Source organism: Pristiophorus japonicus, chromosome 15 (genome assembly GCF_044704955.1).
Source record: "Pristiophorus japonicus isolate sPriJap1 chromosome 15, sPriJap1.hap1, whole genome shotgun sequence".
Taxonomy (NCBI): Eukaryota; Metazoa; Chordata; class Chondrichthyes; family Pristiophoridae; genus Pristiophorus; species Pristiophorus japonicus.
This window is the reverse complement of record NC_091991.1, coordinates 24,440,778-24,463,805: the sequence shown is the minus strand read 5'-3', so window position 1 is coordinate 24,463,805 and position 23,028 is coordinate 24,440,778. Positions and strand designations below refer to the sequence as shown.

The 23,028-nt window shown below is 43.4% G+C and overlaps 1 protein-coding gene and 1 long non-coding RNA gene across 2 annotated transcripts in view; one reads left to right on the top strand and one right to left on the bottom strand.

The window, feature by feature from the left end:
- Positions 1 to 664: 664 nt before the first annotated feature.
- On the top strand, positions 665 to 13,773 carry LOC139281524 (homeobox protein DBX2-like). The gene is made up of 4 exons (XM_070901692.1): positions 665 to 995; positions 4,526 to 4,621; positions 11,224 to 11,423; positions 13,158 to 13,773. Exons 1-4 carry the CDS (start codon positions 665 to 667, stop codon positions 13,470 to 13,472), a joined length of 942 nt encoding a protein of 313 aa, XP_070757793.1. The 3' UTR covers positions 13,473 to 13,773.
- Positions 13,774 to 13,947: 174 nt separating this feature from the next.
- Positions 13,948 to 23,028, bottom strand: part of LOC139280650 (uncharacterized) — a 275,728-nt gene continuing 266,647 nt past the window's right edge. Inside the window, exon 4 of the long non-coding RNA XR_011596731.1 lies at positions 13,948 to 14,575. This is a non-coding gene — a long non-coding RNA (uncharacterized lncRNA). The remainder of the gene's footprint in view (positions 14,576 to 23,028) is intronic.

Sequence of the window (23,028 nt, the reverse complement as noted above, 5' to 3'; positions counted from 1 at the left end):
TTCAGGTCGTCAGTATTGCATCGTCTGGGGTATAGATTAGAGAGCAGTCTTCACCAGAATCACACGCGGAAAGTAGCATTGATAGAACACAGTTGAAGTTTTATTTTTACGCTAGTTTGAAGTTTTCTTTTCTTTTGATTTTAATTGTTATAAATCGGATTAACAAATAATTTTATGGATACAATTATAAATCTAAGGCAAAATACGTAGTATATTAGGATTCCAGCCACATTCAATGTATGGTTAGAAATCTTGTCCTAAGTATACGGCAGAAAGTGTAAAGATTGGTTCATTAACGGGAAAAGTAGCACTTGGGTCTTTAATCGCCTGCTGTGGTTAGTACTTGAAACCTAATTATAATTGGAAAAAGTTCCCCTTACAGTTGAAGTTCTGCTCTGTAAAGAATGACGTGGACACACCTTCTGTCCCATCAGAATTACATTCCTAATCTCAATACACAATCACATGTAAACCTTCCGGCCAATCGCATCACAACCTGCACTGAGACAGCAAGGCTCACTCCAGACTTTCTCAAAACTTACAACATTCAGAAGAGTTACTTATCAGCGAGGGAGGCACATCTTCAGATGCGTTTGTATTTGTAACTGATTTGGAGTGAGAGAGAGAGAAAAACATTCGTTGCCTCGGTTTGTTCATTCTCACCATGCTCCCCAGTCTGAGTGCAACATCGTCAGTGTCCTGGGAAGTGCTGGGCTCCTCTCCTTTTTTGAACTCCCCTCAGCTCCCTGCATTCCACAACTTGGGCAAAAGTTTCCTAATTGACAATTTGCTTCGGGTAAATGGCCCCTTGAGCCCCCCACTTCGACCGATTCCTGCAAACCCTGTTCCAGTGAAAGTGCCCCAAACTGCGGAACAAATCGGCCCATCGGGAGGTCCACATCCTACAAGACCCTCCTTTCAGCTCGTTAACCCCTCAGACAACCAGCCTGCTCCAGTCACCTCCACCAGCCAAACAGTTTCATACCCTGAAATAGGTAAGGTTTCACACAATTTCACTGTATTCAGCAGATCACCTTCATATTACTCGAAGACCTTAATGTTTGATATTTTCACTGGTTTTGACAGTGCCATTTCTGAACTACGACTTTTGTTAGCATCTTAATTGTAAATATTCCATCCAGAAATGCTCCTATTCTATATTGTTCACGTCTAGTTAAAAATAGATTACACTAAACTTACTGGTGACTTAATAATGATTCAGAAATTCCCGCGCGCAATTTACCCAATATTCTAAATCAGTGTTTATTCTAAATGATTATATAATGTTATTGAAGTCCATCTGTAAATGTTTCTGTAGGTTTAACTTAATAAAATACAGTAATTAAAATTACTAAGGCTTGAAGATCTTGAACTTTAAGGCAGAAATTTTACTGTCACTTTGGCACTGATGCAAAATAGATTCAGATAGCCATTAATGCGAGTGGCACTATATATAATGATCTGACTGTGCTAAACCCAAGTGATGACAGCCCTATTGTAGGAAGCCGTCTCACACACTTTGAGTTCACACCGGATACAGTATCAAAGCAAAGCCAGATTTTAATAATTTCATTTGAATCTCCCAGGATATTTAGAATTGTTTTAATGTTCAGAGAAAGCAAACGTTCCTGCCCGTGCTCTCCTAACAGTAAAAATGGTTATTACAAATAAAAAGTGAAAAAAATCAAAAATGCTGGAAACACACATCGGGCCAGTCAAATTCTGAGACGAGAACTGTCAGTGAGTGCAGTGTTTCTGCCTCAGTCTCAAACATTGACCTGTTTTTTCCACAGGTATGAAATGACCTGTTGTGTGTTTGCAGCATTTTCTGTTTGTGTATTAAACACGTGTTGCCTGGGGAGCTGAGCTCTGCACATGCACATCACTGCGACCTACAACAATATGCATTCTGCAGTATGACTTAGGCTTGATGCTTGCAAATTTCATACATTGCACAGATACTAAACTGAGGTTGGTGACCAGATGTCTTTTACATTTACCACATAAAGGTACAGAAAAATTAAGACAATAAATTCACCATTCCAAAATTTCTGACAAATTATACTTTTCAATCATTATATACAAAGCCATGTAACCAGAGGTGTTTGGAATGCAACAGTAATAGGCCAATTCTACTAAATATTTTGCATATATGAGAAATGGGGTTGGCTTCACGTCAATACAAACTGTGTGAAGTCGCCAGATCTGGATTTGCCAAGTGACGTGAGATCACCTTTTGGAGATGGTCATGTTGCTTTCATTTTACAATGGCTACAGCAAAGTTTAAGGATGTATATTGGCCTCCAGAAAACTTTAAAAAAATCTATGAAAAAACTTTAATATTAGCAGAGAGACTGTCCTATCGGCATTAAAATTTAACCAGCATTTAGATGGACGGGGAGACTCCACACATGCGCACGCCTTTGCACACACACACAACTCCATTTTCCCTAACCAGTGGTAAAACTTGGATCAATTGGCACCATAACACGGTAGCCAAGTACCAATCCCAACATAGTTTATTTTTTAAGTCACAGAAATTTAAGATGACACTTGCGTTCTTCCAGAAAGAGGGGGAGTATTGAATAAATGACAACCCCTCTAACTTTTCAGTGCACTTTAAGGATGTTTGAAAACTAACGAAAATAAATCTATATTTCCATGCAGCTCCACCATACACGCCAGAACTGTAATCTAACCGACAGGAGCTGTTCAATTAGTGTGACCTTGGTAACGTTAAAAAATCATGTTATAATGTGTTAACTTTACTCTCCCCACAATTCACAACGCCACTCAAATGTTTTATTTCCTGCCTTAAATGCAATTCTAAAAATATGAAATAAATTCATAAATTAAAAAGAAAAGCTGACTTACAGTAAAAAGAACTGAACACACGGGAAATACTCAGCAGTGTGACAATCAAATCCTAATCGATTTTCTTCTTCCGCGTCCTGATCAATCTGTTGTGTATTTCCAGCATTTTCTTTTTATTTCAAATAAATTCATGTATTACTGTGACTCTGCACGCCTTCCTAACAACATCCATAATCAAGACAAACAGTTTATTCCTCTGTCTCATTGACACGAAGCCACGAATTATCTTGAACTTTCTTACAGAGCACAATTGAAAACTTAGCTGCAGTTGAACTGCCAATTTTGCAACATGGGTTTAAACGGAAAAGATGTGGATCTAAGTGTATTAAAGTTAAGTAGCGAGTGATCGATCCCCTCCGGGAGGCCGTCTCGCATCAGTTTGAGTTTGCACTGGTTGTAGCACACGTCAAGCCTGCCGTGGAGTCACTTTTAAAAGCAGACAGATGGCCCATTTGATTAAAGTTTGTATGGGATCTTTTTACTATTATGGGAAAGGGGGGGTCGGTCCCCTCTCCGCTCCATTCCTGAATCCTAATATTGAGAATTAAGGACGAAGAACTGAGTTTGTATTCAAATCGCTAAAGAGAAACTCTTGTAGAGTCTGCGCGCTATGGCAAGCAACCTCATATAAACAGCGTTACTATTTTTGTCACACATTGCACAGAGGGAATCAACCTATTATGTACTTACACGGTAAAAACAAAGTTCATTTACTCGAGAAAATGTTTTTTTTACATATTTTGAAACTATGGTGAAGTATTTAATGCTTTTCCATTCACAGGATATGGGGGTCGCTGGCAAGGCCAGTATTTATTGCCCACCCTTGAGAAGGTGGTGGTGAACCACCTTCTTGAACCGTTGCAGTCCTTGTGGTGAAGTTACTCCCACAGTGCTGACTTTGTCACAGCGGTTTGGTACAATTGAGTGAAGCTTGCTAGGCCATTTCAGAGGGCAGTTAAGAGTCCATCACATTGCTGTGGGTCTGGAGTCACACATAGGCCAGACCAGGTAAGGACAACAGATTTCCTTCCCTGAAGGACATCAGTGAACCAGTGTTTTTACAACAATCAGGTAGTTTCATGGTCACCGTTACTGATACTAGCTTTTTAATTCCAGATTTATTTAATGAACTGAATTTAAATTCCCCAGCTGCCATGGTGGGATTTGAACTCATTTCTTCCAGATTATTAATCGAGGTCTCTGGATTACTAGTCCAGAAACATAAACACTATGCTGCAGTACCGTACACGGAGTTTGAACTCCGCTTTTAACTTCCAGACTCAATCCCCAGTGGATGAGGATTGGTCAGGACCGGTCATAACATTGGAGCCCGTTTCTCCGTACTTGCCTGGTTCCGTTCGGGTTGAGTAAAGTTTGTCAATTCTAATTAACTAAACATCGAGCCACTGCAGCACAATATTCTATCATAAGATACAGAATACCCAGTGAAAACACACGCATAACTGATAACACACCTAAACCTCACAAATTTGTTGCTTTTTGTCTTATAGAACATGTTAACGAGAAGTGACTCATTAGTGTGCAGATTATTTCAGTGTTAATCATTTTAAGAACTATTTTAATAGTTTTTCGTGTAAGTTGGGTGAAATGCGCTGTACAAACTGTCTCATTTTTGGTTTACTATTTGTAGCTTTATCCAAATGTTTCCTGCCGAGTTTCCCCCAGCTCTTCTTGGCCTGCTGTGGTGGGTCCTGTCAGGAGCCGGTCTCCCCCACTGCTTTTCCGAGTAAGTTTTTGTGCTGCATCAGTAATGCTTGATTTGTTTTGTATACCGTAGCAATACGATTTCATGTGGTCTGAAAAATGGTTACAAGTCAAACGCCACATTACAGCTTCACAGTTCATGCGTCAGCATTTCAATGTATTTCAAATCTGTCTTCTCACTGACATTTTGTAAGTTTCCGCAGTGACTTGCGTTGCTTAAAGAGACAGCAACATTACATATATTACTTTATTTAAGATGCATTTAAATAACAGCGCTTAATCTATCCTAGTGTTTTTCGCAAATTTAATTGTATCTCCATTTGCCCTCGGGGGAAAAATGATTTATAAATAGCGCAGATAATTTTTAAATCCATTGGATAAAACGTATTTAAAGGAGAAAATTAGCATCTTACAAATATTAAATTTATTAAAGGCACTGGTGTTTTTTTTATGATGTTGCTGGCTTTCCAAAGGCAATGTCACTTTAAATCAAACTGGCTGTTAAGTGAATTCAGATTTGCGGTGACTAAATAGCTTAAAAAAAACTCCGAAAGGAGAGTTGGCAACTTGAATGCTTCTTGACAAGTGAGGCAGCAAATTCTGGCTGTTTAATGAGCTGAGACTCTCTGAGATGTTTTCAGGGGGCTGCCACTTTCCCACAGAGCGTTTTACATGGCTATGGCTCCTACACAATGGCCAACAGGACCGTGACCAATCGCCACTTTCACTTTCTTCATCCACACGCGACCTCGCCACTATTTTTCACAGTGCAGATGAACTTTCCAAATCAGCCTACATTAAGAAAGCACTGGACAGGGGTCAAGCGCCCTTTCGTACAGCCATAAATAAAGCTCTGTTTGCTAGTCTTCGCTCCTGTCTCTCACATTCCATTGGGGGATCCTGCGAACCACCATCATTGAGATCAGTTCATTGAAACATAAATGAAATCGACTTTTATAGACTTTCTTTAGCTGATTTGCGTAGACCCCGTCTACCTGAATAGAAGTCAATGGATGAACAGAGCTTAGAAGCAAAAACATTGCTAAGTTTTTTTGATTATATGGTGAGCAAATCCCCAGCCCAAGTCTTTTGGCTGTCTTATCCCAACAACAACTTGCATTTATATCGTGCTCCTCACATGGGAAAGATGCTTCCAAGCATTTAACAAACAGCAGAAGAAAACGGACACTCAGTGGGAGGGAAAGAACAGGTAGAAGGGGGCAGGACCAAAAGAGCAGTTGAAATCTTCAGGCTTATGAAAGCAGAATAGGTGGAGGGATTTTGGGAGGGAATTCCAGAAGGCAGGGGCATAGTGGTCCAAAGAGTGTCCGTCAGTGATGGAGCAAAGAAGAAAGGGAATCCAGAGTCGGCCTATGTCAGAGGAATGCAACGGGGACATAGGGCTGAAGGCGGTCTAGGAGATAGGATGGGGTGAGCCATGGAGGCATTTGAAGACAGAGAAAAGGGTCTTTGTAAGGGCATTGGGAGCTTGGTGAGGACCAAGGTGATTGAAGCTCAGGGCTTTGATCAGCGAATACTATGGCAGTAGCAATATGACTGAGTTATAGCATGTAGAGGATGGAAATGGTTGGGGATGAGGTTCTGGTTAAGAATGTTACCGAACTTTGAGGTGCTAAAGGCATAGATTAGACTCTCAATGATAATATGGGGAGTTAAGGGCTGAAGTGGGCATTACTGTGAAAATGGAAAAAGTTGGTCTTGGTGATGAAAATGTACATGGGAGAGGAAGCTCAACTCAGGATCCAGCAATATACTGAGCTTAATATCTTGCATTGCTTATTTGGCTTTTACTTAACTATTTAAGGTTATTTTTACTGTTTTTAAATGAAAATATTTGCAAACTACATGTATGTTTGTATTTTATATTCATGTGCATAAGGGTTGTCTTCCTGTATAGATTGCTTTATTTGTTCACCGAACAATGATTGATACTAGAGTAGCGAGCTCCAGTAATTGGGAAGATTTGTGTTTTTATTGTACCTGTAGTGTGTTTTGCCTTTTCAGCCTAGTCAACAACAACTTGAATTTATATAGCAACTTTAACATAGTAAAACATCCCAAGGCACTTCACAGGAGTATTATATGACAACACTTTTGACACTAAGCCATATAAAGAGAAATTAGGGCAGGTGATCAAAAGCTTGGTCAAAGAGGTAGGTTTTACGGAACGTCTTAAAGGAGGAAAGAGAGGCGGCGAGGCGGAAAGTTTTAGGGAGGGAATTCCAGAGCTTAGGGCCTAGGCAACAGAAGGCACGGTCACCGATGGTTGAGTGATTATAATCAGGGATGTTCGAGGGCAGAATTAGAGGAGTGCAGATATCTCTGGGTGGGGCTGGAGGAGATTACAGAGATAGGGAGGGGTGAGGCCATGGAGGAATTTGAAAACAAGGATGAGAATCTTGAAATTGACCAGGAGCCAATGTAGATTAGCGAACATGCGGGTGATGGGTGAGTGGGACTTGGTATGAGTTAGGTCACGGGCAGCCGAGTTTTGGATGACCTCAGGGTTACGTGGGTTAGAACATGGAAGACCAGCCAGGAGTGTGCTGGAATAGTCAAGTCTAGAGGTAACAAAGGCATGGATGAGGGTTTCAGCAGTGGATGAGCTGAGGCAAGGGCAGAGACGGGCAATGTTATGGAAGTGGAAATAAGCAGTCAGTGTGATTCAGCCTCAAACAAATGTTCGGGAGAGGAATGGAGTCAGTGGCTAGGGAACGGAGTTTGTATTGGGGACCGAAAACAATTGTCCAAATTTCATTATAACTGGTTGGATCAGTTTATTAAAATAGAGTCCCTTTATGAATGATATAGATCTTCCTCCATTAACAGTCAATGTTCCTTGGATTCATGGATCTCATAGTGAAATTAAGGAAGCTAAACAAACTTGTGACCAACCAAGGTAGTCTGCATAATGGACTCGTATTGATTTGTTGTACAACCATTGCACAGGACTTTTAGCTTTAGTAATGACACGCACAATTACATGTAAATAATGCCCAAAATCAGTTATGATAGTGATAGTAATTTAATTTGTGCATCTCCTGACTTTCAGTAATATCAGACATAATTCTATGAATGTTATTCAAACTTGGCTTTTGCATTTATTTAGCTAATTAACCCACTAGCATATAATATGACAAACTTGATTTTTTATTTTAGGTTTAGCTTTATATAACATTATTCCATAAATATTTCACTTCAATAGTTTTATTTACTTGATGTTGCAGGCCACATTTATGCTTTATTTAATACTTGATATGTGAGCAGATACTTGAAGGAGGCTTCCACTGAGCACCAAGGTGGGATTGTCCTCATGGTTCATGAGAATTCATATCTCTAAATATACATGGTTCAAAATTCATTGACTTTATCATACAGTGTAAGAAAATAACTTGAAAATCTCCATCTGGTGGAAAACAGAGAGAAGGATGGTTCTAGAGTAATCTATTAATTATTGACTATTTTGGGGAGGTGATATCAATGGCTTGTTGCATTGAGAATGTTTTAGTTCTTTAACTATTAATAATTAATGCATTGTGTAATAGGGATATTATTTTTGTAAAGTTCAGCCAGATTTTGGAAAAAAAATCACTAAGCATTCTGATGAAAATTAATTCTAATTAATATTAGGGTATTCAACCAGTTATTGTCATGGTTTTCCTGGAAAAAAAACAGGTGGAATTAGAAAATATGAACCCAAAACACCGGTACAAATGCATGGGATCCTGAGTAATAAGAACAGAAGATTACTTATTCAATCACCATAAATTAAATTTAAGTATAAGATGTTCACAAATGAGATATTCTGCAATTTCTCATTCTAAATTTGTTTTGTTAAGAATGACACACTGTATGTGATACTGTTCACCAATTACTCCATATAAAACAGAAAAAAATCATATTTTCCACCATCAAATACCTAAGAAATAAGATTATAATCCAGATTAGAATGTAAACTGAACGCATAACACAAAATAAAATTTCTGTCCGTAAGTGGCAACATCTGCATGTACTGTAACTAGGCAATGCCAATCCAAGAGCAGAGTGGGAAGAAGACCACAAATGTGCATTTATATGGCACCTTATCACGCCTGTCAGAAACATGCCAACGTGCTTCACATACAACAACAACAATTTGTATTTAAATAGCACTTTTAACATAGTGAAACGTCCCAAAGCGCTTCACAGAAGTATTATGAAATTTTAAAAATTGACACCGAGCTGCATAAGTCGAAATTAGCGCAGGTGACCAAAAGCTTGGTCAAAGAAATAGGTTTTAAGGAGCATCTTGAAGGAGGAAAGAGAGATAGAGGTGGAGAGGTTTAGACAGGGAGTTCCAGAGCTTGGGGCCTGGGCAACAGAAGGCACAGCCACCAATGGTTGAGCAATTATAATCAGGGATGCTCAAGAGGGCAGAATTAGATGAGCGCAGACATCCCAGGGGTTGTGGGGCTGGAGGAGATTGCAGAGATAGGAAGGTGCGAGGCCATCGAGGGATTTAAAAATAAGGATGAGAATTTTGAAATTGAGACGTTGCTTAACTAGAAGTAGGTAAGCGAGCGGGGCTTGGTGCGAGTTAGGACACGGCAGCCGAGTTTTGGATAACCTCTAGTTTGCGTAAGGTAGAATGTGGGATGCCAGCCAAGAGTGTGTTGGAATAATCAAGTCTAGAGGTAACAAAGGCATGAATGAGGGCATTCAGCAGCAGATGAGCTGAGGCAAGGGCGGAGATAGGCGATGTTATAGAGGTGGAAATAGGCACTTATGCTGCGGTTATGTGATCGAAAGCTCATTTCAGGGTCAAATATGACACCAAGGTACAATGAATTACTTAAGCAGTCACTATTTAGACACACTTGGCAGGCACTTGTGCCCCATAAGTTCCGAACAAATAACTAGTTATTTCATTTTGGCAGCATTGGGTCAAGGGAATGTTAGCTAGGAGACCAGTAGAACTCTGTGCTTTTCTTTGAATAATGCCACAGGATCCTTAACTCAACCTGATCTACTGGAACAGGCAGAAACATAAGAACATAAAAAATAGGAGCAGGAGTAGGCCATACGGCCCACGAGCATGCTCGGCCATTCAATAAGATTATGGCTGATCAAGAAAGGACACTGGTTTAACATCTCAGCCGAAGAACAGTACTGCAGAACTCCTTCTATATTACACTCTAGCAAAAGCCTAGATTATACGTTCAAGGCCTAGAGTGAAGGTTGGAGGAGTGGGTGGAAATCCAAGCAAGTGTGGGTGAAAAATACAAACACGCAATGAATCACAAATTAAACCAAATTGGTAATTTTTAGTTTCTCAATGCATCTAGATTTGCCGTTCAAAAATCCTGACCATCGCAATGCTTCACTGGTATTGAGAAAGGAAATGTTATGTGTTGAAAGAAAAACTATTCTCAAAGTTGGGCTTGGTGTTACAATTATTGGAAGTTTAGAACTGATGCCTCCATGGCCTCGCTCCTCCTTATCTCTATAATCTCCTCCAGCCCTATAATTCCCCTAGACTTCAGCTCTCCACCTATTCTGGACTTTTAAACATTCCCAATTTTAAATGCTCCACCATTGGCGGTCGTGCCTTCAGCTGCCTAGGTCCTAAGCTCTGGAATTCCCTCCCTAAATCTCTCCACCTCTATACTTCTCTTTCCTCCTTGAAGACACTCCTTAACCAAGCTTTTGATCATCTGCCACCCTTTCCTTCAACAACTGTCTGCCCCACCTGTGACAGAGACTGTAATTCCCGCATTGGACTGTACAGCCACCTGAGAACTCACTTTTAGAGTGGAAGCAAGTCTTCCTCGATTCCGAGGGACTGCCTATGATGCTGATGATCATCATCTGCCCTAACATCTCCTTATATGACACGGTGTCAATTTTTCTTTTTCATAGCACTCCTGTGAAGTGCCTTGGAATGTTTTATTATGTTAAAGGTGCTATATAAATATAAGTTGTTGTTGATATCCCATTTTAACAAAAATATGACTAAATCTCTGGTATTAAGTTATGAGGAAAGTTTAAGAAAGTTGGGCTTATTTTGATTCTGAATGGGATTGATAAAGTTGATGCAGACAACTTGCTCATAATAACGAAGGGTTCAACAGACATCATTTTTAAATTAGCAGTACACAGAAGCATTTCACAGGAAGGATAATTGGCAAAAGGGTAAATTGTATGAATCAGCATTCCCAGCACTGAGCATTGCATGACAGGAGTGGATTGAAAATCATGCAGGGAGCACTGACCTCAGTGCCTGCATTGCTGATTTATGCTCCCATTGTGAAAAGCTGTGCACGTTTAAGTCATGAAATCTTCCTTGTATGGAATAAATTAGCATGGAATATTACTGATGCAAGACATATAAACAAATCCAAGATGCAACTGGATATGTTTCTGGAGAAAGAGGTGATTGAGGGATAGGTTTGAGATTAACCAAACGGCCTAAAGGGTCTACACACCAACAAGTAGGAACATCACTTCCCTGTTGTACAACCAAAGTAGGTATATTTTAACAAAACTGAAGTATTGCAGGTCAAGTGGCCCTTTTCTGTTCTTAAAACTGCCTATATTCCTAAATATATTTATTTTACTCCCTAGTCAGCAGTTCTTTCAGGAGCTGTGAATTTCCTCTTTGGCCCCAGGTTAGTCACAGCAAAGTGCGAAGAGGAATCCTGCGCAGAGTGGTCTTTTCTGAGGAGCAAAGGAAAGCACTGGAGAAAACCTTTCAGAAACAGAAATACATCAGCAAAACAGACAGGAAGAAACTGGCCACACACCTTGGGCTTAAAGATTCACAGGTACTATATGTCAGCATCTTAAACTGACTGAATAGCAATCAATTAACAAAAACCATATTCCATATGTTCATATTTTACATTTGAGAAAGAAAAATTCATATGATGCAATGCTTGCAGAAGAAATACTGCAATGCAGGGTTACATTCAGTGCGATGAGACAAAGTATATAAATTATACAATACATTATGTTGGGGCTCCAGGATATGCTCAACTGTCTCCCTGACCATACACTGTCCCCTCCACTTCCTGGTGGGCAGGTGCGATGACATAAGATGTGCCAACCTATATGCAAAAGATATGCAAATGAGGAAAATAGCCCCTCCAATGTACTACTTGCATTTACGTCTTCAGAATGATGGATGCAAGGGTTGCCCGTTAGGCCCAGGTGTCCAGGGTACTCCTGTAGGCAGAGGAGCCAAAGAGGTTTATTTCAGGCTCAAGGCCTGTATACTTGTTGCTGGAGTTTGCCACAACATCTTGCCGAAGGGCAGTGTATCAGTCTCCAATATACTAATGACTCCAGAGTCAGATGTTCTGCCAGGGTCAGGGGCATACCTGTGTGGCAGGTGCAAATCCCACCCTATTGGATGTCTGCCCTAATTGGAAAATCTAGGCTTGCTTCACAAGCCCACAAGCGTATATGGTAATTTAAAAAAAAAAGAGAACAATGGGTGGATTTGAGAGGCGCTCAGTTTTTATAGCTGCATTAGTATCACGAATCAGGCATGGAGCTCATTTATTAGACATTACCGAAGTAGATATCCACAAATATAACAAATGAGTACCTAGACCACAAAAATATTTCCAAATACAAAATGCATACAGATTATATACCCAAGCTGCAGAGTGTGCCAAAGCTGACAGTGCCACCAAATTGAGTTATATGTACATTCCTTTTAATCACATTGTTTTATTTATATTATTTGTTGCTGTGTTCCAACTGTTCCCCATTGGAGTCACACATCATCACACATCCGCCTTTAGTTTGGAGGCCTCAGTAGTCATTGTCAGATTTCTCCAGGGAAAGTGTCATTACAACCCAATGAAGTGCTACCCTCTCCTATGGCACAGGATTTCTGCTGCAGTTGGGCTCTTCGTTGTGGTGTGATAGTCCAACTGCTGAAAAGCATAGCCAGTCAAAGCAAGGCAGTTCTGTGGTCTGCTAAGGACAGATTTTAAACTTATTACTCTTTATGTGGGAGATAAAGGAGAATATTTTAAAAAATCTGATAACACAAACACAATGTGCGCATGATAATGCATTATGGGTGGTCTATTCATATATTAAATATTTTTGGTCACTTTTAAGTCAGGGGACTGTGAATAATGCTGATGACCACTTCTTTTAAGCAAATTACTGGGAATGCAAGGATCGTCTCTTACATTGCAATCCTCCATTCAGGAGTGGAAACTATTGAAAATGTCTTTATAGGGAGTTTTACATCATTCTGTAATGCTGTAATATGTCACAATTGGTTGCTTATTTTCAGTCTTTAGTTCAATATTTACAGAAGTTTTGGATTTTCTTTATTTCTTAAGAGAGACTTTTGTTTTTGTCTAGGACTTCCAAATAGGTAACAGCTCCATGCAAATTCTTTCCAACTATGTAATTTTAATATTATTTAGATTAAACTTTCATTAATGCCTACTTGGTTTAGAGAAATGAACTGCATGCCATCCATTGTTACTTATGTTATTAATACTAATGCTGTTATTGATGTTTTCAACTCAAAGGTAAAAATTTGGTTCCAGAATCGAAGAATGAAATGGCGAAATACTAAAGAGAGAGAACAGCTTACACAAGGATGTTCGCTTGAACAGACATTACAAGAGAAACCACTTTCAACTTCTGACCTGAACAACACTACTCCAAATGGCCCTGACACAAAATCATCCCATATGGGTCAAGCATCTATGTGCACATATGCTGCAGTTTCGTCAATGTCTCACTGTAGTCAGACCACTGAGAACAGAGTTCCAGATCTGAAAACGGAGTTATTAGAGAAAGCTCCACACTCTGAATCTGTACAGCACAAAAAAGATACTTGAGCCTTTGTATCACAATGGTCACAAATAGTAAACTTCCTCCATGTTAATGTTGTATTTCATGTGATCTGTTCCTCTGGCTTTACTGGTGCTTATAAGGACTAACACTTGTTTGGAGACATTTTCAGCAGTTATGACGCCAATATATGAAATATAGCATGTCTACAGTAATGCTTTCATTATTTCATTTCAGTTATTTCATTCAGATGCAATTGATTCACATGTAAATTTTTCAAGGTTACTCTCTGTTGGTAAAATGTTTTTAGGAAATATGTTGGCTGTAAAATATGGGTCAAGTTTTTACATATGGCTACTATTCTTCAAATTGAATTTGATAATGTAACATGTTGCATGGACTATGTTTCAATGTATAAAAACAAAACACAGAATAAAGCAAACTTTAATATTGCTTTATAATTGTATTCTAATTATAACATTGTCATTACAATTATCCATTTGATACATCTTTTTATCCATAACTGATACTTCTGATAGTTAGTTACCTGTTGTCTGAAGTAATCTGAAAATAAGTCAAATGAAAAATAGAGGGAATAGTAGGACAATGATGAGTTCCAGATGGTTGAGAACAAGTTTCCTCTCTTGCAAAGTTCAGAGATCTTTGAAACAAGAAACTCCCAGCATTTTTGATAGGCATGCATCTCCAGAAACTTTGTGTGTGGCCAGAATTTCCCAAGGTGTTAGGAGACGGGATCGGTGGTGGGTCGGGTAGGGAAGTGTTTTCAGGTACCCGCTGTCAACCCGCCGCAATGTACCTTTCCAATGTCTGGTCTGTCAGCGCTGAGCCGACCCAATAGGCAGCGGCGGGCGATACAATTAAACTCATTATAATGCGCTGGAATTTCATCAGCGTTCTGTCACGTTTTTCAGCGGTATTTCTTCGTTTTTGGTGGAAAAGCACCCAGTGGGAATTTCATCGAAGTGTTCTGCCGGTGATTTTGAAATACTGCTGGGGAGCAGACCGCCGGCATGCAGCACTGGAAAAACCGCTGCCGCTTGAGTTTGGTGGTAACGATGATCTGTAGTTGGGGGGGAAAAAAATGCCGAGGAGAAACCAGCTGGAGTACCCCATCAATCGGTATGAAACCCTGCAAAAAAAAGGTCAGTTATTTTAAAATTCTTTTGCAGCGATTCGCTAGAAAAAGGGTCTTGTGAATGTTTTGCGATTTTTGTTTTTTGTTTTTTTTTGTTTTGTTATTTGGTAAAATACTTTTTATGTTTCCCCCCCTCTCCAGGCCCAACTCATAGCCTCGGACGAAATTTGACAAGAATCGTGTTTTCTGCCGAGAATCCATGCCAATTTTTCCCGCCGGTCGGACTTTTTTTTCCATTGTTTGATTAATTTTCCGCTGTTCTTAATAGAATAATCATAGCATTTTTTTGGGCGGTGGTGGTTTTAAAAAAAATCAAATTCCAGCCCAATGTACTTACCAGACCTTTAACAGGCATTTTTTTTAACCTTACTTTATAACTTTAACTTCATGGCCATGGGAACCCCGCAGTTTGGTGACCACGTCTGTCAACCTGAGATGGGAGTTCAGTGCTTATTGCTCCAGCTGATTACTTGACAGCTTCAAATGTACATTAAAAGCTCTCACCTGACAGAGATAACTTTCCTCAGCCACAAGCTGTTCCTCACTGCATTTCCACAACAGATTCAGCATGTTGCAAGTCTTTCCATATGTCTCCATTCAGTCTCACCTCATTACCTCTCTCACCTCATTACCTCTCTCACCATTGACAGATCGCTTCTGTCATCTGTACTTTATCTGCCTTCTCTTCCATCAACAAGGGTGCCATTTATACTCTCTCACCTTGATCCTCAGAATCAGACCATGATGAGCTCCAACACCAGCAGCATCAGGCACATCAGCAGCACCAACAAAAACACCAACCTTCTCCGTAATCACCTGATGTTGCACAGGACACAGGGCATCAGCACCTGACCACATTGCTGCCCATGAGGCCAGGGATGGCCCCATCATGGCCAGATTTACTTAATTTTACACTGTACACCCTGGCTGCCACATGATGCACCAAGTTGGCACCACCCCACACCAACACCATAAAGTATCCCTACAATGACCAAGCCATTCCTTTCATACTTATCACCATTGCGGAGAGAACCATTATGTCTCACCATTCATTGCAACTCACTAAGCCACTTCCAAAGGCACATACAAATCTGTCCAAGACCAGAAAATGTAGAAAATAAAGATTTCAATGTTTGCCAGCATATTAATAGAAACTTTACATAAACATTGGATAAAAGACCCAAGCAGCTACTCTTGTGTTAGTTGGTATGATTGCACTAGAATGAGGGTGAGGGGTGGCTAATGAGATGGGGATGCGATAATGTAGATAGAGGGGGATGGGTGGAGGTGCAAAGTAAATTGGTGTGAGTAAGGATGTGCAGCAGTAGGGTAGGGAAGGCAGAGTGATGGGGATGTGATGAGAGGCAAAGCAGGATGAGGTTGAGTGTGGCTTTGTACTCACATTTTCTGATCTAATGATCCTGATGACATCCCTGCTTGTGCCTTCCTGTGCAATGTGCAACCAGGTTGTTTTGGTCTCCTGGGGGAGGTGTCTTCCGCCCATTAGAAGGGAAGAGAACCTCTCTGCGTGCTGTAACCCCTCCATAAGCATATGGAGGAAGTCATGGGAGAACCTGGATGCAGCCCTCTTCCTCCGTGCAGTGATTGTCCATATTTTCAGCTCTCCAATACTGTAGAACACTGGCAGCACAAATGTCAAAAGTAAGGTGGCCAGGGTCTCTTTAAGGAAACCAGCTGTTGATGCGTCATGGATAATGTCACCAGACCTGCTTCCTCTAATTGGCCCGGGAAATATGTTGGGTGTGCATAACAAGCCCTACCAATGTAAATTAATTTTAGACAGCGCGATGGAGCCAGCACTGGGGCTGAGACCAGCCACCAACATCGCCAGCCCTGGACCCACCGAGGTAAGAAAAATCCCGGCCGATATGTATACATAGATAAGAAAACATGATAGAGGAAAGGCCATTTGGCTCATTATTCCCACTTCTTTCACATGCCTTGTACAACATACATTGGATCTTTGATCACTAGTGATAAATTTTCTATAAATATGCCTTGACCAATCAAGCAAAACTGCAGACTACGTCTCCACTATACAATCAAGTCCAACTGTCCAGCAAATATGGGATTCCCCACTCCCCAGCAGCAATGTGTTCTATGGAATGTTTGATCATTTCAGCCTTTATTTATCCTTGCAACCTTTAATCCCATTCCTAAATAGATAACAAAACAAATATATAGATATACTGAACTTAGATCTATACGCAGAACTATAGCTATACATCTAGTAAAAGAACTTGCATCTACCATATCTCTCATAACTCAAAGTGGTACACTTGCCATACTTGAAAGTGTCTCCCTTGCAAAGTATACATCTGACTGACTCATAGGTCATGCATTAGACAGCAACAAATTACAACTGATCACGCTGAAAAATATATAAAAAAGAGAAAGATAAAACAGACATTTACTGTTACTTGCTACTAATCGTGACAACCTGGCCCCTCCTCAGGGGAGGAGTTGGGGATTCACAAGCAAATGCCTATCCAGAGCATCCTAGGAACATTAGGAACAGGAGTAGGCTATTCAGCTCCTCGAGCCTGCTCCGCCATCCAATTAGACCATTGCTGATTTGTAGCTCAACTCCATTTACCCACCTTTGGTCCAAATCCCTTGATAGCCTTACCTAACAAACATCTATCGATCTCAGTCTTGAGAGCTCCAATTGTCCTATCATCCACAGCCTTTTTGCAGGAGAGAATTCCAGATTTCTAGTACCCTTTGAATGGAAAAAGTGGTTCCTGATTTCATTCCTGACTGGTCTAGCTCTAATTTTAAGATTATGTGCCCCTCGTTTTTTGATTCCAATATCAGAGCAAACAGTTTCTCCATATCTACCTTATCGAATCCTTTTATCATATTAAACAACTCAATCAGGTCATCCCTTAACCTTCCATATTCGAGGGACTACAAGCCAAGTTTATGAAATCTGTCCTCCTCATTTACCGGGCTGAGCCCCAGTACCATTCTGGTGAATCTGCGCAATGTAGGTGTAATGTATGCACCTGTGAGCATGCTCACGGGTTTGTAGAGATGTTGTATTGAATGTGCGTGGTTGCAGCCCCTCTTCCAATATTTGAAGGGGCTGCTCCTCAAATTCTGGTTGCACTTCAGTCCCACACTTCTGATCTTTGGACATCCTGTGTGGAGGGGAGCGGGTAGGTCCGAAGGCCTCCTCGTAGGACTGCTGGGCAAGGCCAAAGGTGCCATCAGCCGGTCCAGGCAGCGGGCGGTCAAGGGGGTCGTTCAGCCCGACTGCCTGCCTCTCTTCCGCGCTTACATCCGAGCCAGGGTGTCCCTGGAGATGGAGCACACAGTGTCCACCGGTACGCTCGCAGCCTTCCGCAAGAGGTGGGCGCCGGAGGGACTGGAGTGCATCATCACCCCCGGCAAACAAATTTTAATTTGATTTTATATGTTTTAAAGTTAAATTTGTTTTATTACCGGGTTTTAGTGTCCCCGTCCCCTTTTATAGGGGGCACTTGTATATATTTGTGTTTTAGTGCCCAAAAAACCCCACAAAAACCCCCCACAAATAAACCAAAAAAAAACCAAAAAAGGGTCTTGAAAAGTGTTTGGAGTGTCTTCCAGATCAGGGGGCGCTCGATTTAACTGTTTAATTTTGTTTACAACAGAAAAAGTTGTACAGATGTTGTATTGAATGTGCGAGGTTGCAGCCCCTCTTCCAATAGTTGAAGGGGCTGCTCCTCAATTTCTGGCTGCACTTCAGTCCCACACTCCTGATCTTTGGGCACCCTGTGCGGAGGAGAGCGGGTAGGTCCGAGGGCGTCCTCGTAGGACTGCTCCTGGGCACGGCCAAGGGTGCCATCAGCCGGTCCAGGCAGTGGACGGTCGAGGAGGTCGTTCAGCCCGACTGCCTGCCTCTCTTCCACAGTTACATCCGAGCCAGGGTGTCCCTGGAGATGGAGCACGTGGTTTCCATCGGTACGCTCGCGGCCTTCCGTGAGAGGTGGGCGCCGGAGGGACTGGAGTGCATCATTACCCCCGGCAACCAAATTTTAATTTGATTTTATATGTTTTAAAGTTTAATTTGTTTTATTGCCGGGTTTTAGTGCCCCCCCCCCCCTTTTAGCCAGGGGGCACTTGTATAATTTGTGTTTCTGGTACCCTCAAAAAAAAAACCCCAAAAAACAAAAAAAACCAAAGGGGCACTTGATTTAATGTTTGTGTTACAGATACAACTCAAAATAGTTGTAGAGATGTTGCTCCATCTGGTCCGGGACCTGGTCCACCATTCGGGGAGGGCTGGTCTGTCAGTTGCCTTCCTTTTCATAAATAAGGAGAAGACATTCCAAAGGGTAGATCACGAGTATCTTATCAAAACTCTGCGTGCTTTCGGGTTCGGGACACATTTCATCGCCTGGATCTGACTTTTGTACACCGCCGCAGAGTGTCTGATTAAGGTTAACAGGTCTTTGACGACGCCCCTTCGTTTTGGGAGAGAGGTGAGCCAGGATGCCCATATCCGGCCAGTTATATGCCGTATGCGTGGTGCCTTTCCTGCGCCTCTTGCGGAAGGGGTTGACGGGACTGGCTCTGCAAGGTCGTCCTCTCGGCTTACGCCGATGACGTGCTCCTCATGGTCGAGGATCCCGCTGACCTGCGGAGGATGCGTGAGTGCCAGGAGATTTATTCGGCCGCATCCTCCGCCAGGATCAACTGGGAGAAATGTTCCAGACTCCTGGTGGGTCAGTGGCGGGTGCACTCCCTGCCGGAGGAGTTCAGGCCTTTTGCCTGGAGCACGACCCATCTCCTCTATCTGGGAGTCTACCTTAACCCTGAGGAGGAAGCCTGGCCGGCGAACTGGCAAGAGCTGGAGACCAAGGTCGCCTCTCGCCTAGGGCGTTAGACAGGACTGCTCCCGGTGCTGTCTTACAGGGGTCGAGCGCTAGTCATAAACCAGCTGGTGGCCGCTATGCTGTGGTACCGGCTGCTTACTTTGACCGCTCCCCCTGTGTTTGTCGCCAAGATACGGAAGAAGCTGGTGGACTTCTTCTGGAACAACAGGAAGCACTGGGTCTCTGCGGCGGTCTTGAGTCGCCCGCTTAGGGAGGGCGGTCAGGCGTTGGTGTGCGTCAGCACCTAGCATGCGACTTTCCGTCTTCAGACTCTGCAGAGATACCTCTAGGTTGAGCCCCCTCCTAGGTGGCGTGCGCTGGCAACGTATTTCTTCCGCCAGCAGTACAGGCTCAATTATGACACGCAGCTCCTGTTTGTGAGCCTGGGGGGCGTCAGGACCGCCATGCAAGGGCTGTCTGTCTTTTACCAGGAATTCATCAGGGTCTGGAATAGAGTCGCCACCAAGCACAGCTCTCCACCATCTGGAGTGGTGGCTGTTCTTCGGGAGCCGCTGCTCAGGAATCTGTACCGCCACGACCGTGGATTTAGGTGGCAGGTGGATGAGAGGGCTGTGTCTGGCAAGGTGACCAGGGTCAGGGACCTGCTCGATGGCGGAGGAGCGGGCTGGATGGTGCCAGACAAGCTGGCATGGCGCCTATCCTGGGCTGACGTCCGGTGTGCGGCCGATACCATCGAGTCGCTAAAAACAGCGTTGGGCCCTGACTCCATTAGGTGTGTTGAGGAGGATCAACCACGCGGGGCGATCCCATCCGAACTGACCCCCATCCGGATGGAATTCCTCATCAGCGCCAAGCCCCGAAACCTCCCCCGGGAGCCAGCGCCTCACAACTTGTGCTTCCTCCGGGAAATCCCCTCCGTGCCTTTCAGTTCTGCGTAGAGGGGATTCCTGTACGGGCCGCTCTTGCACACTCTCCACATTGGCATCCTCATCTGCCGTCCGGACACGCCATGGTGCACCATCCCACTGTCCGGAGGAGGCAGGGGTCCCCAATTGAGTGCTCTCTACGCAGGAGTCCTCCCCTTATTTATTGGGGACTTGGCCTGGAGGGTGTCGCATAGAGCAGTCCCGTGCAATAAATTTTTACATCGGTTCATGGGCTCCCAGGCCGCCTGTAATTTCTGCGGTCTAGAGGAGTCCGTGTTCCATGTTTATGTAGAGTATGCGAGGTTGCAGCCCCTCTTCCAATATTAGAAGGGGCTGCTCCTCAAATTCTGGTTGCACTTCAGTCCCACACTCCTGATCTTTTGGCACCCTGGGCGGAGGAGAGTGGGCAGGCGGAAGGCCTCCTCGTAGCCAAGGGGGCTGTATTATATGCAAGCACTCTAATAACGACTCCACGGGTTAAGGGTATAGTTCTTGAACTTAGTGACCATAGTCCGTTTATTGCAGCTGAGCTCCCTTTTATACTTGGTTACCTGCAGTGTGCAGGTGACAATTAGGTCTCCACCAGTAGCAACCTCTGGTGGTACAGGTATGGTGTATACAGTGTGAAGGTACATTCAGTGGTCAGATGTTACCATACATACATGAACATACATACATAACAACACTCCACCCTAAGTCTTCCTCAAGTCCTTATTGCCATGACATTGGGAAGTGGTCAGCAGTGGACGGTTGGAGGTTGTAGTGAGGGTTGTGTGGGTTCTGGGTCTGATCCCTGTGCTCATGGCTACAGACATCCATTCCCCCCCCCCCCCCGCCCAATACATAGACCATGTGTGTGGCCCAACACCTGCATTGGCATACATGTAGAGTGAGTCAGGAATCTGGTTGGTTATGTCACTATTTGAGAATTCAGTGGTGGTGGAGCAAGTACATGTTATAGGTAAGGTACATACATTATATTGTTGGGGTGGGTGAGGACATTTAGTGGTGGGCAGAGCCACAGGGTGGTGTGGCCTCCCTGTCCTCCATTGAGGGCTGCAGGGTCGGTAGAAGTCTGGTCATCCCAGGTCCCGCCGGGAAAGCTGGAGGGTACTAGCCTCTAGCTCCCGGTGCTGGCCCTAGTGGCCAGGGGGTAGGGCTGATCTGGGGCAGGTTGTCAGTGGTTGTGGCTGTGCCGTCCATTGATCGCTGGCCCTGCAGTGTGTATGCTCCCACTGTGTGTGTGTGAACCCTCCCTGGGGCATCACATTGGTTACGGAAGCGCAAGCTACATGATCGGGTAGCCCGCTGGACCTGGGTGTTTCCCACGGGGGGGTTGCCTTTGGCATTGTTGGCATACATGTAGAACCCAGCATCATTTCTCATTTTATCATTAGCATTCATGATACATTGGCTGTGTACTATCAGTATCTGTGTGCAAGGTTACATTTGCATACCTGCCTTTGTTAGTTACATTTTTCTCATTAGCATTACCGGCATCACCGTTCAACAGTACATTTATATACCCGCATTCATTAATTACACCTTTATCATTAGTGTCACCGGTATTGATGTACCAAGAGTAAAACTGTCCCTTTAATTGTTTTAGATTGCCGGTCTCCTTTAAGAGGCCCTTGCAATCTTTACCCCAATCCGGTTCGCCGCTCGGCAACATGTGTTGCTTCCTCAACGCTGCTCCTCGTGGTCTGGTCGCAGCCATCTTGATTTCAGGTGCTTCACCTTGTGGTGCGGGCGACATCTTCTTTCTCTCCATGAGGTAGGCTGCGGTGATCTTTTTCTCCCCAGGTTCTGCTACGGAAGCCGGGAATCTACCTTCTGCACCAATTTTCTTCCCTCGGAGTCCTGCCACTGGAGCCCGGAAGGTGAGGTCAGGTCATTCAGGTTGGATCATCTCACCGTTGAGTTGTGCAGTCTGTGTCGTCACCACGCAGTCGAGTAGGACGGTAGGATTTTCAGGTGCTGCGATGGATCCAAGTTTGGGGCCGCATAGAACTTTGATCGCCAGGGCCTGGAGGCTTTCCCCGCTCCAATAGATTTGGATTTGCTTCATCCATCTTCTTCCCAGCAGCGTTGGACCATCACCGGCAACAATCCACAAAGGAAGCTTATGCATCGTGCCGCCATGGGAGACCTGGACATCCACGCTACCAACGACTGGGATGGTGTCTTTTGTGTAAGTGATCAGCTTCGCCTGGATTGGGAACATTTTGGGTCGTTTGGCGGGATTGTCCCAGAGTTTCTCGAAGGCCGTCTGATTCAACAACGATTGTTTCGCTCTGTGTCGATCTCCATCGAGACTGGAACACCGTTGATTTCTACTTTCATTTTCCACAGGGAACTCTCGGTGGAGAAGGTATACACTCCGTACACCTCTCCCAGGGGCTGAGCCACTTCTTCTTCATCAGCGCTGGAGTCTGGGTGATCGGCCAAATCATCAACGACTCGGTGATTAAAACTTCTTCTACACATTCACTGGAGGTGACCTTTAGTGTTGCAGCCTTTGCAGATATCGTCTTTGTATCTGCACTGGTGGTTTTCTCCACAGCGCCAGCACGGGGCTAGCCATTTGGCCCCATGTGGTGGACTCAGGATTGTGGGACTCGGGGCAGCAGCCTTGCCTCTGAAAGGCGCCATTCGGTTCACTGTACTCGTCGGT

Coding starts and splice junctions, on each gene's coding strand:
- LOC139281524 (XM_070901692.1), top strand. CDS start 665: ATGCTCCCCAGTCTGAGTGCAACATCGTCAGTGTCCTGGGAAGTGCTG. Junction 996..4,525: donor AGTTTCATACCCTGAAATAG/GTAAGGTTTCAC, acceptor TACTATTTGTAG/CTTTATCCAAATGTTTCCTG. Junction 4,622..11,223: donor CTCCCCCACTGCTTTTCCGA/GTAAGTTTTTGT, acceptor TTTACTCCCTAG/TCAGCAGTTCTTTCAGGAGC.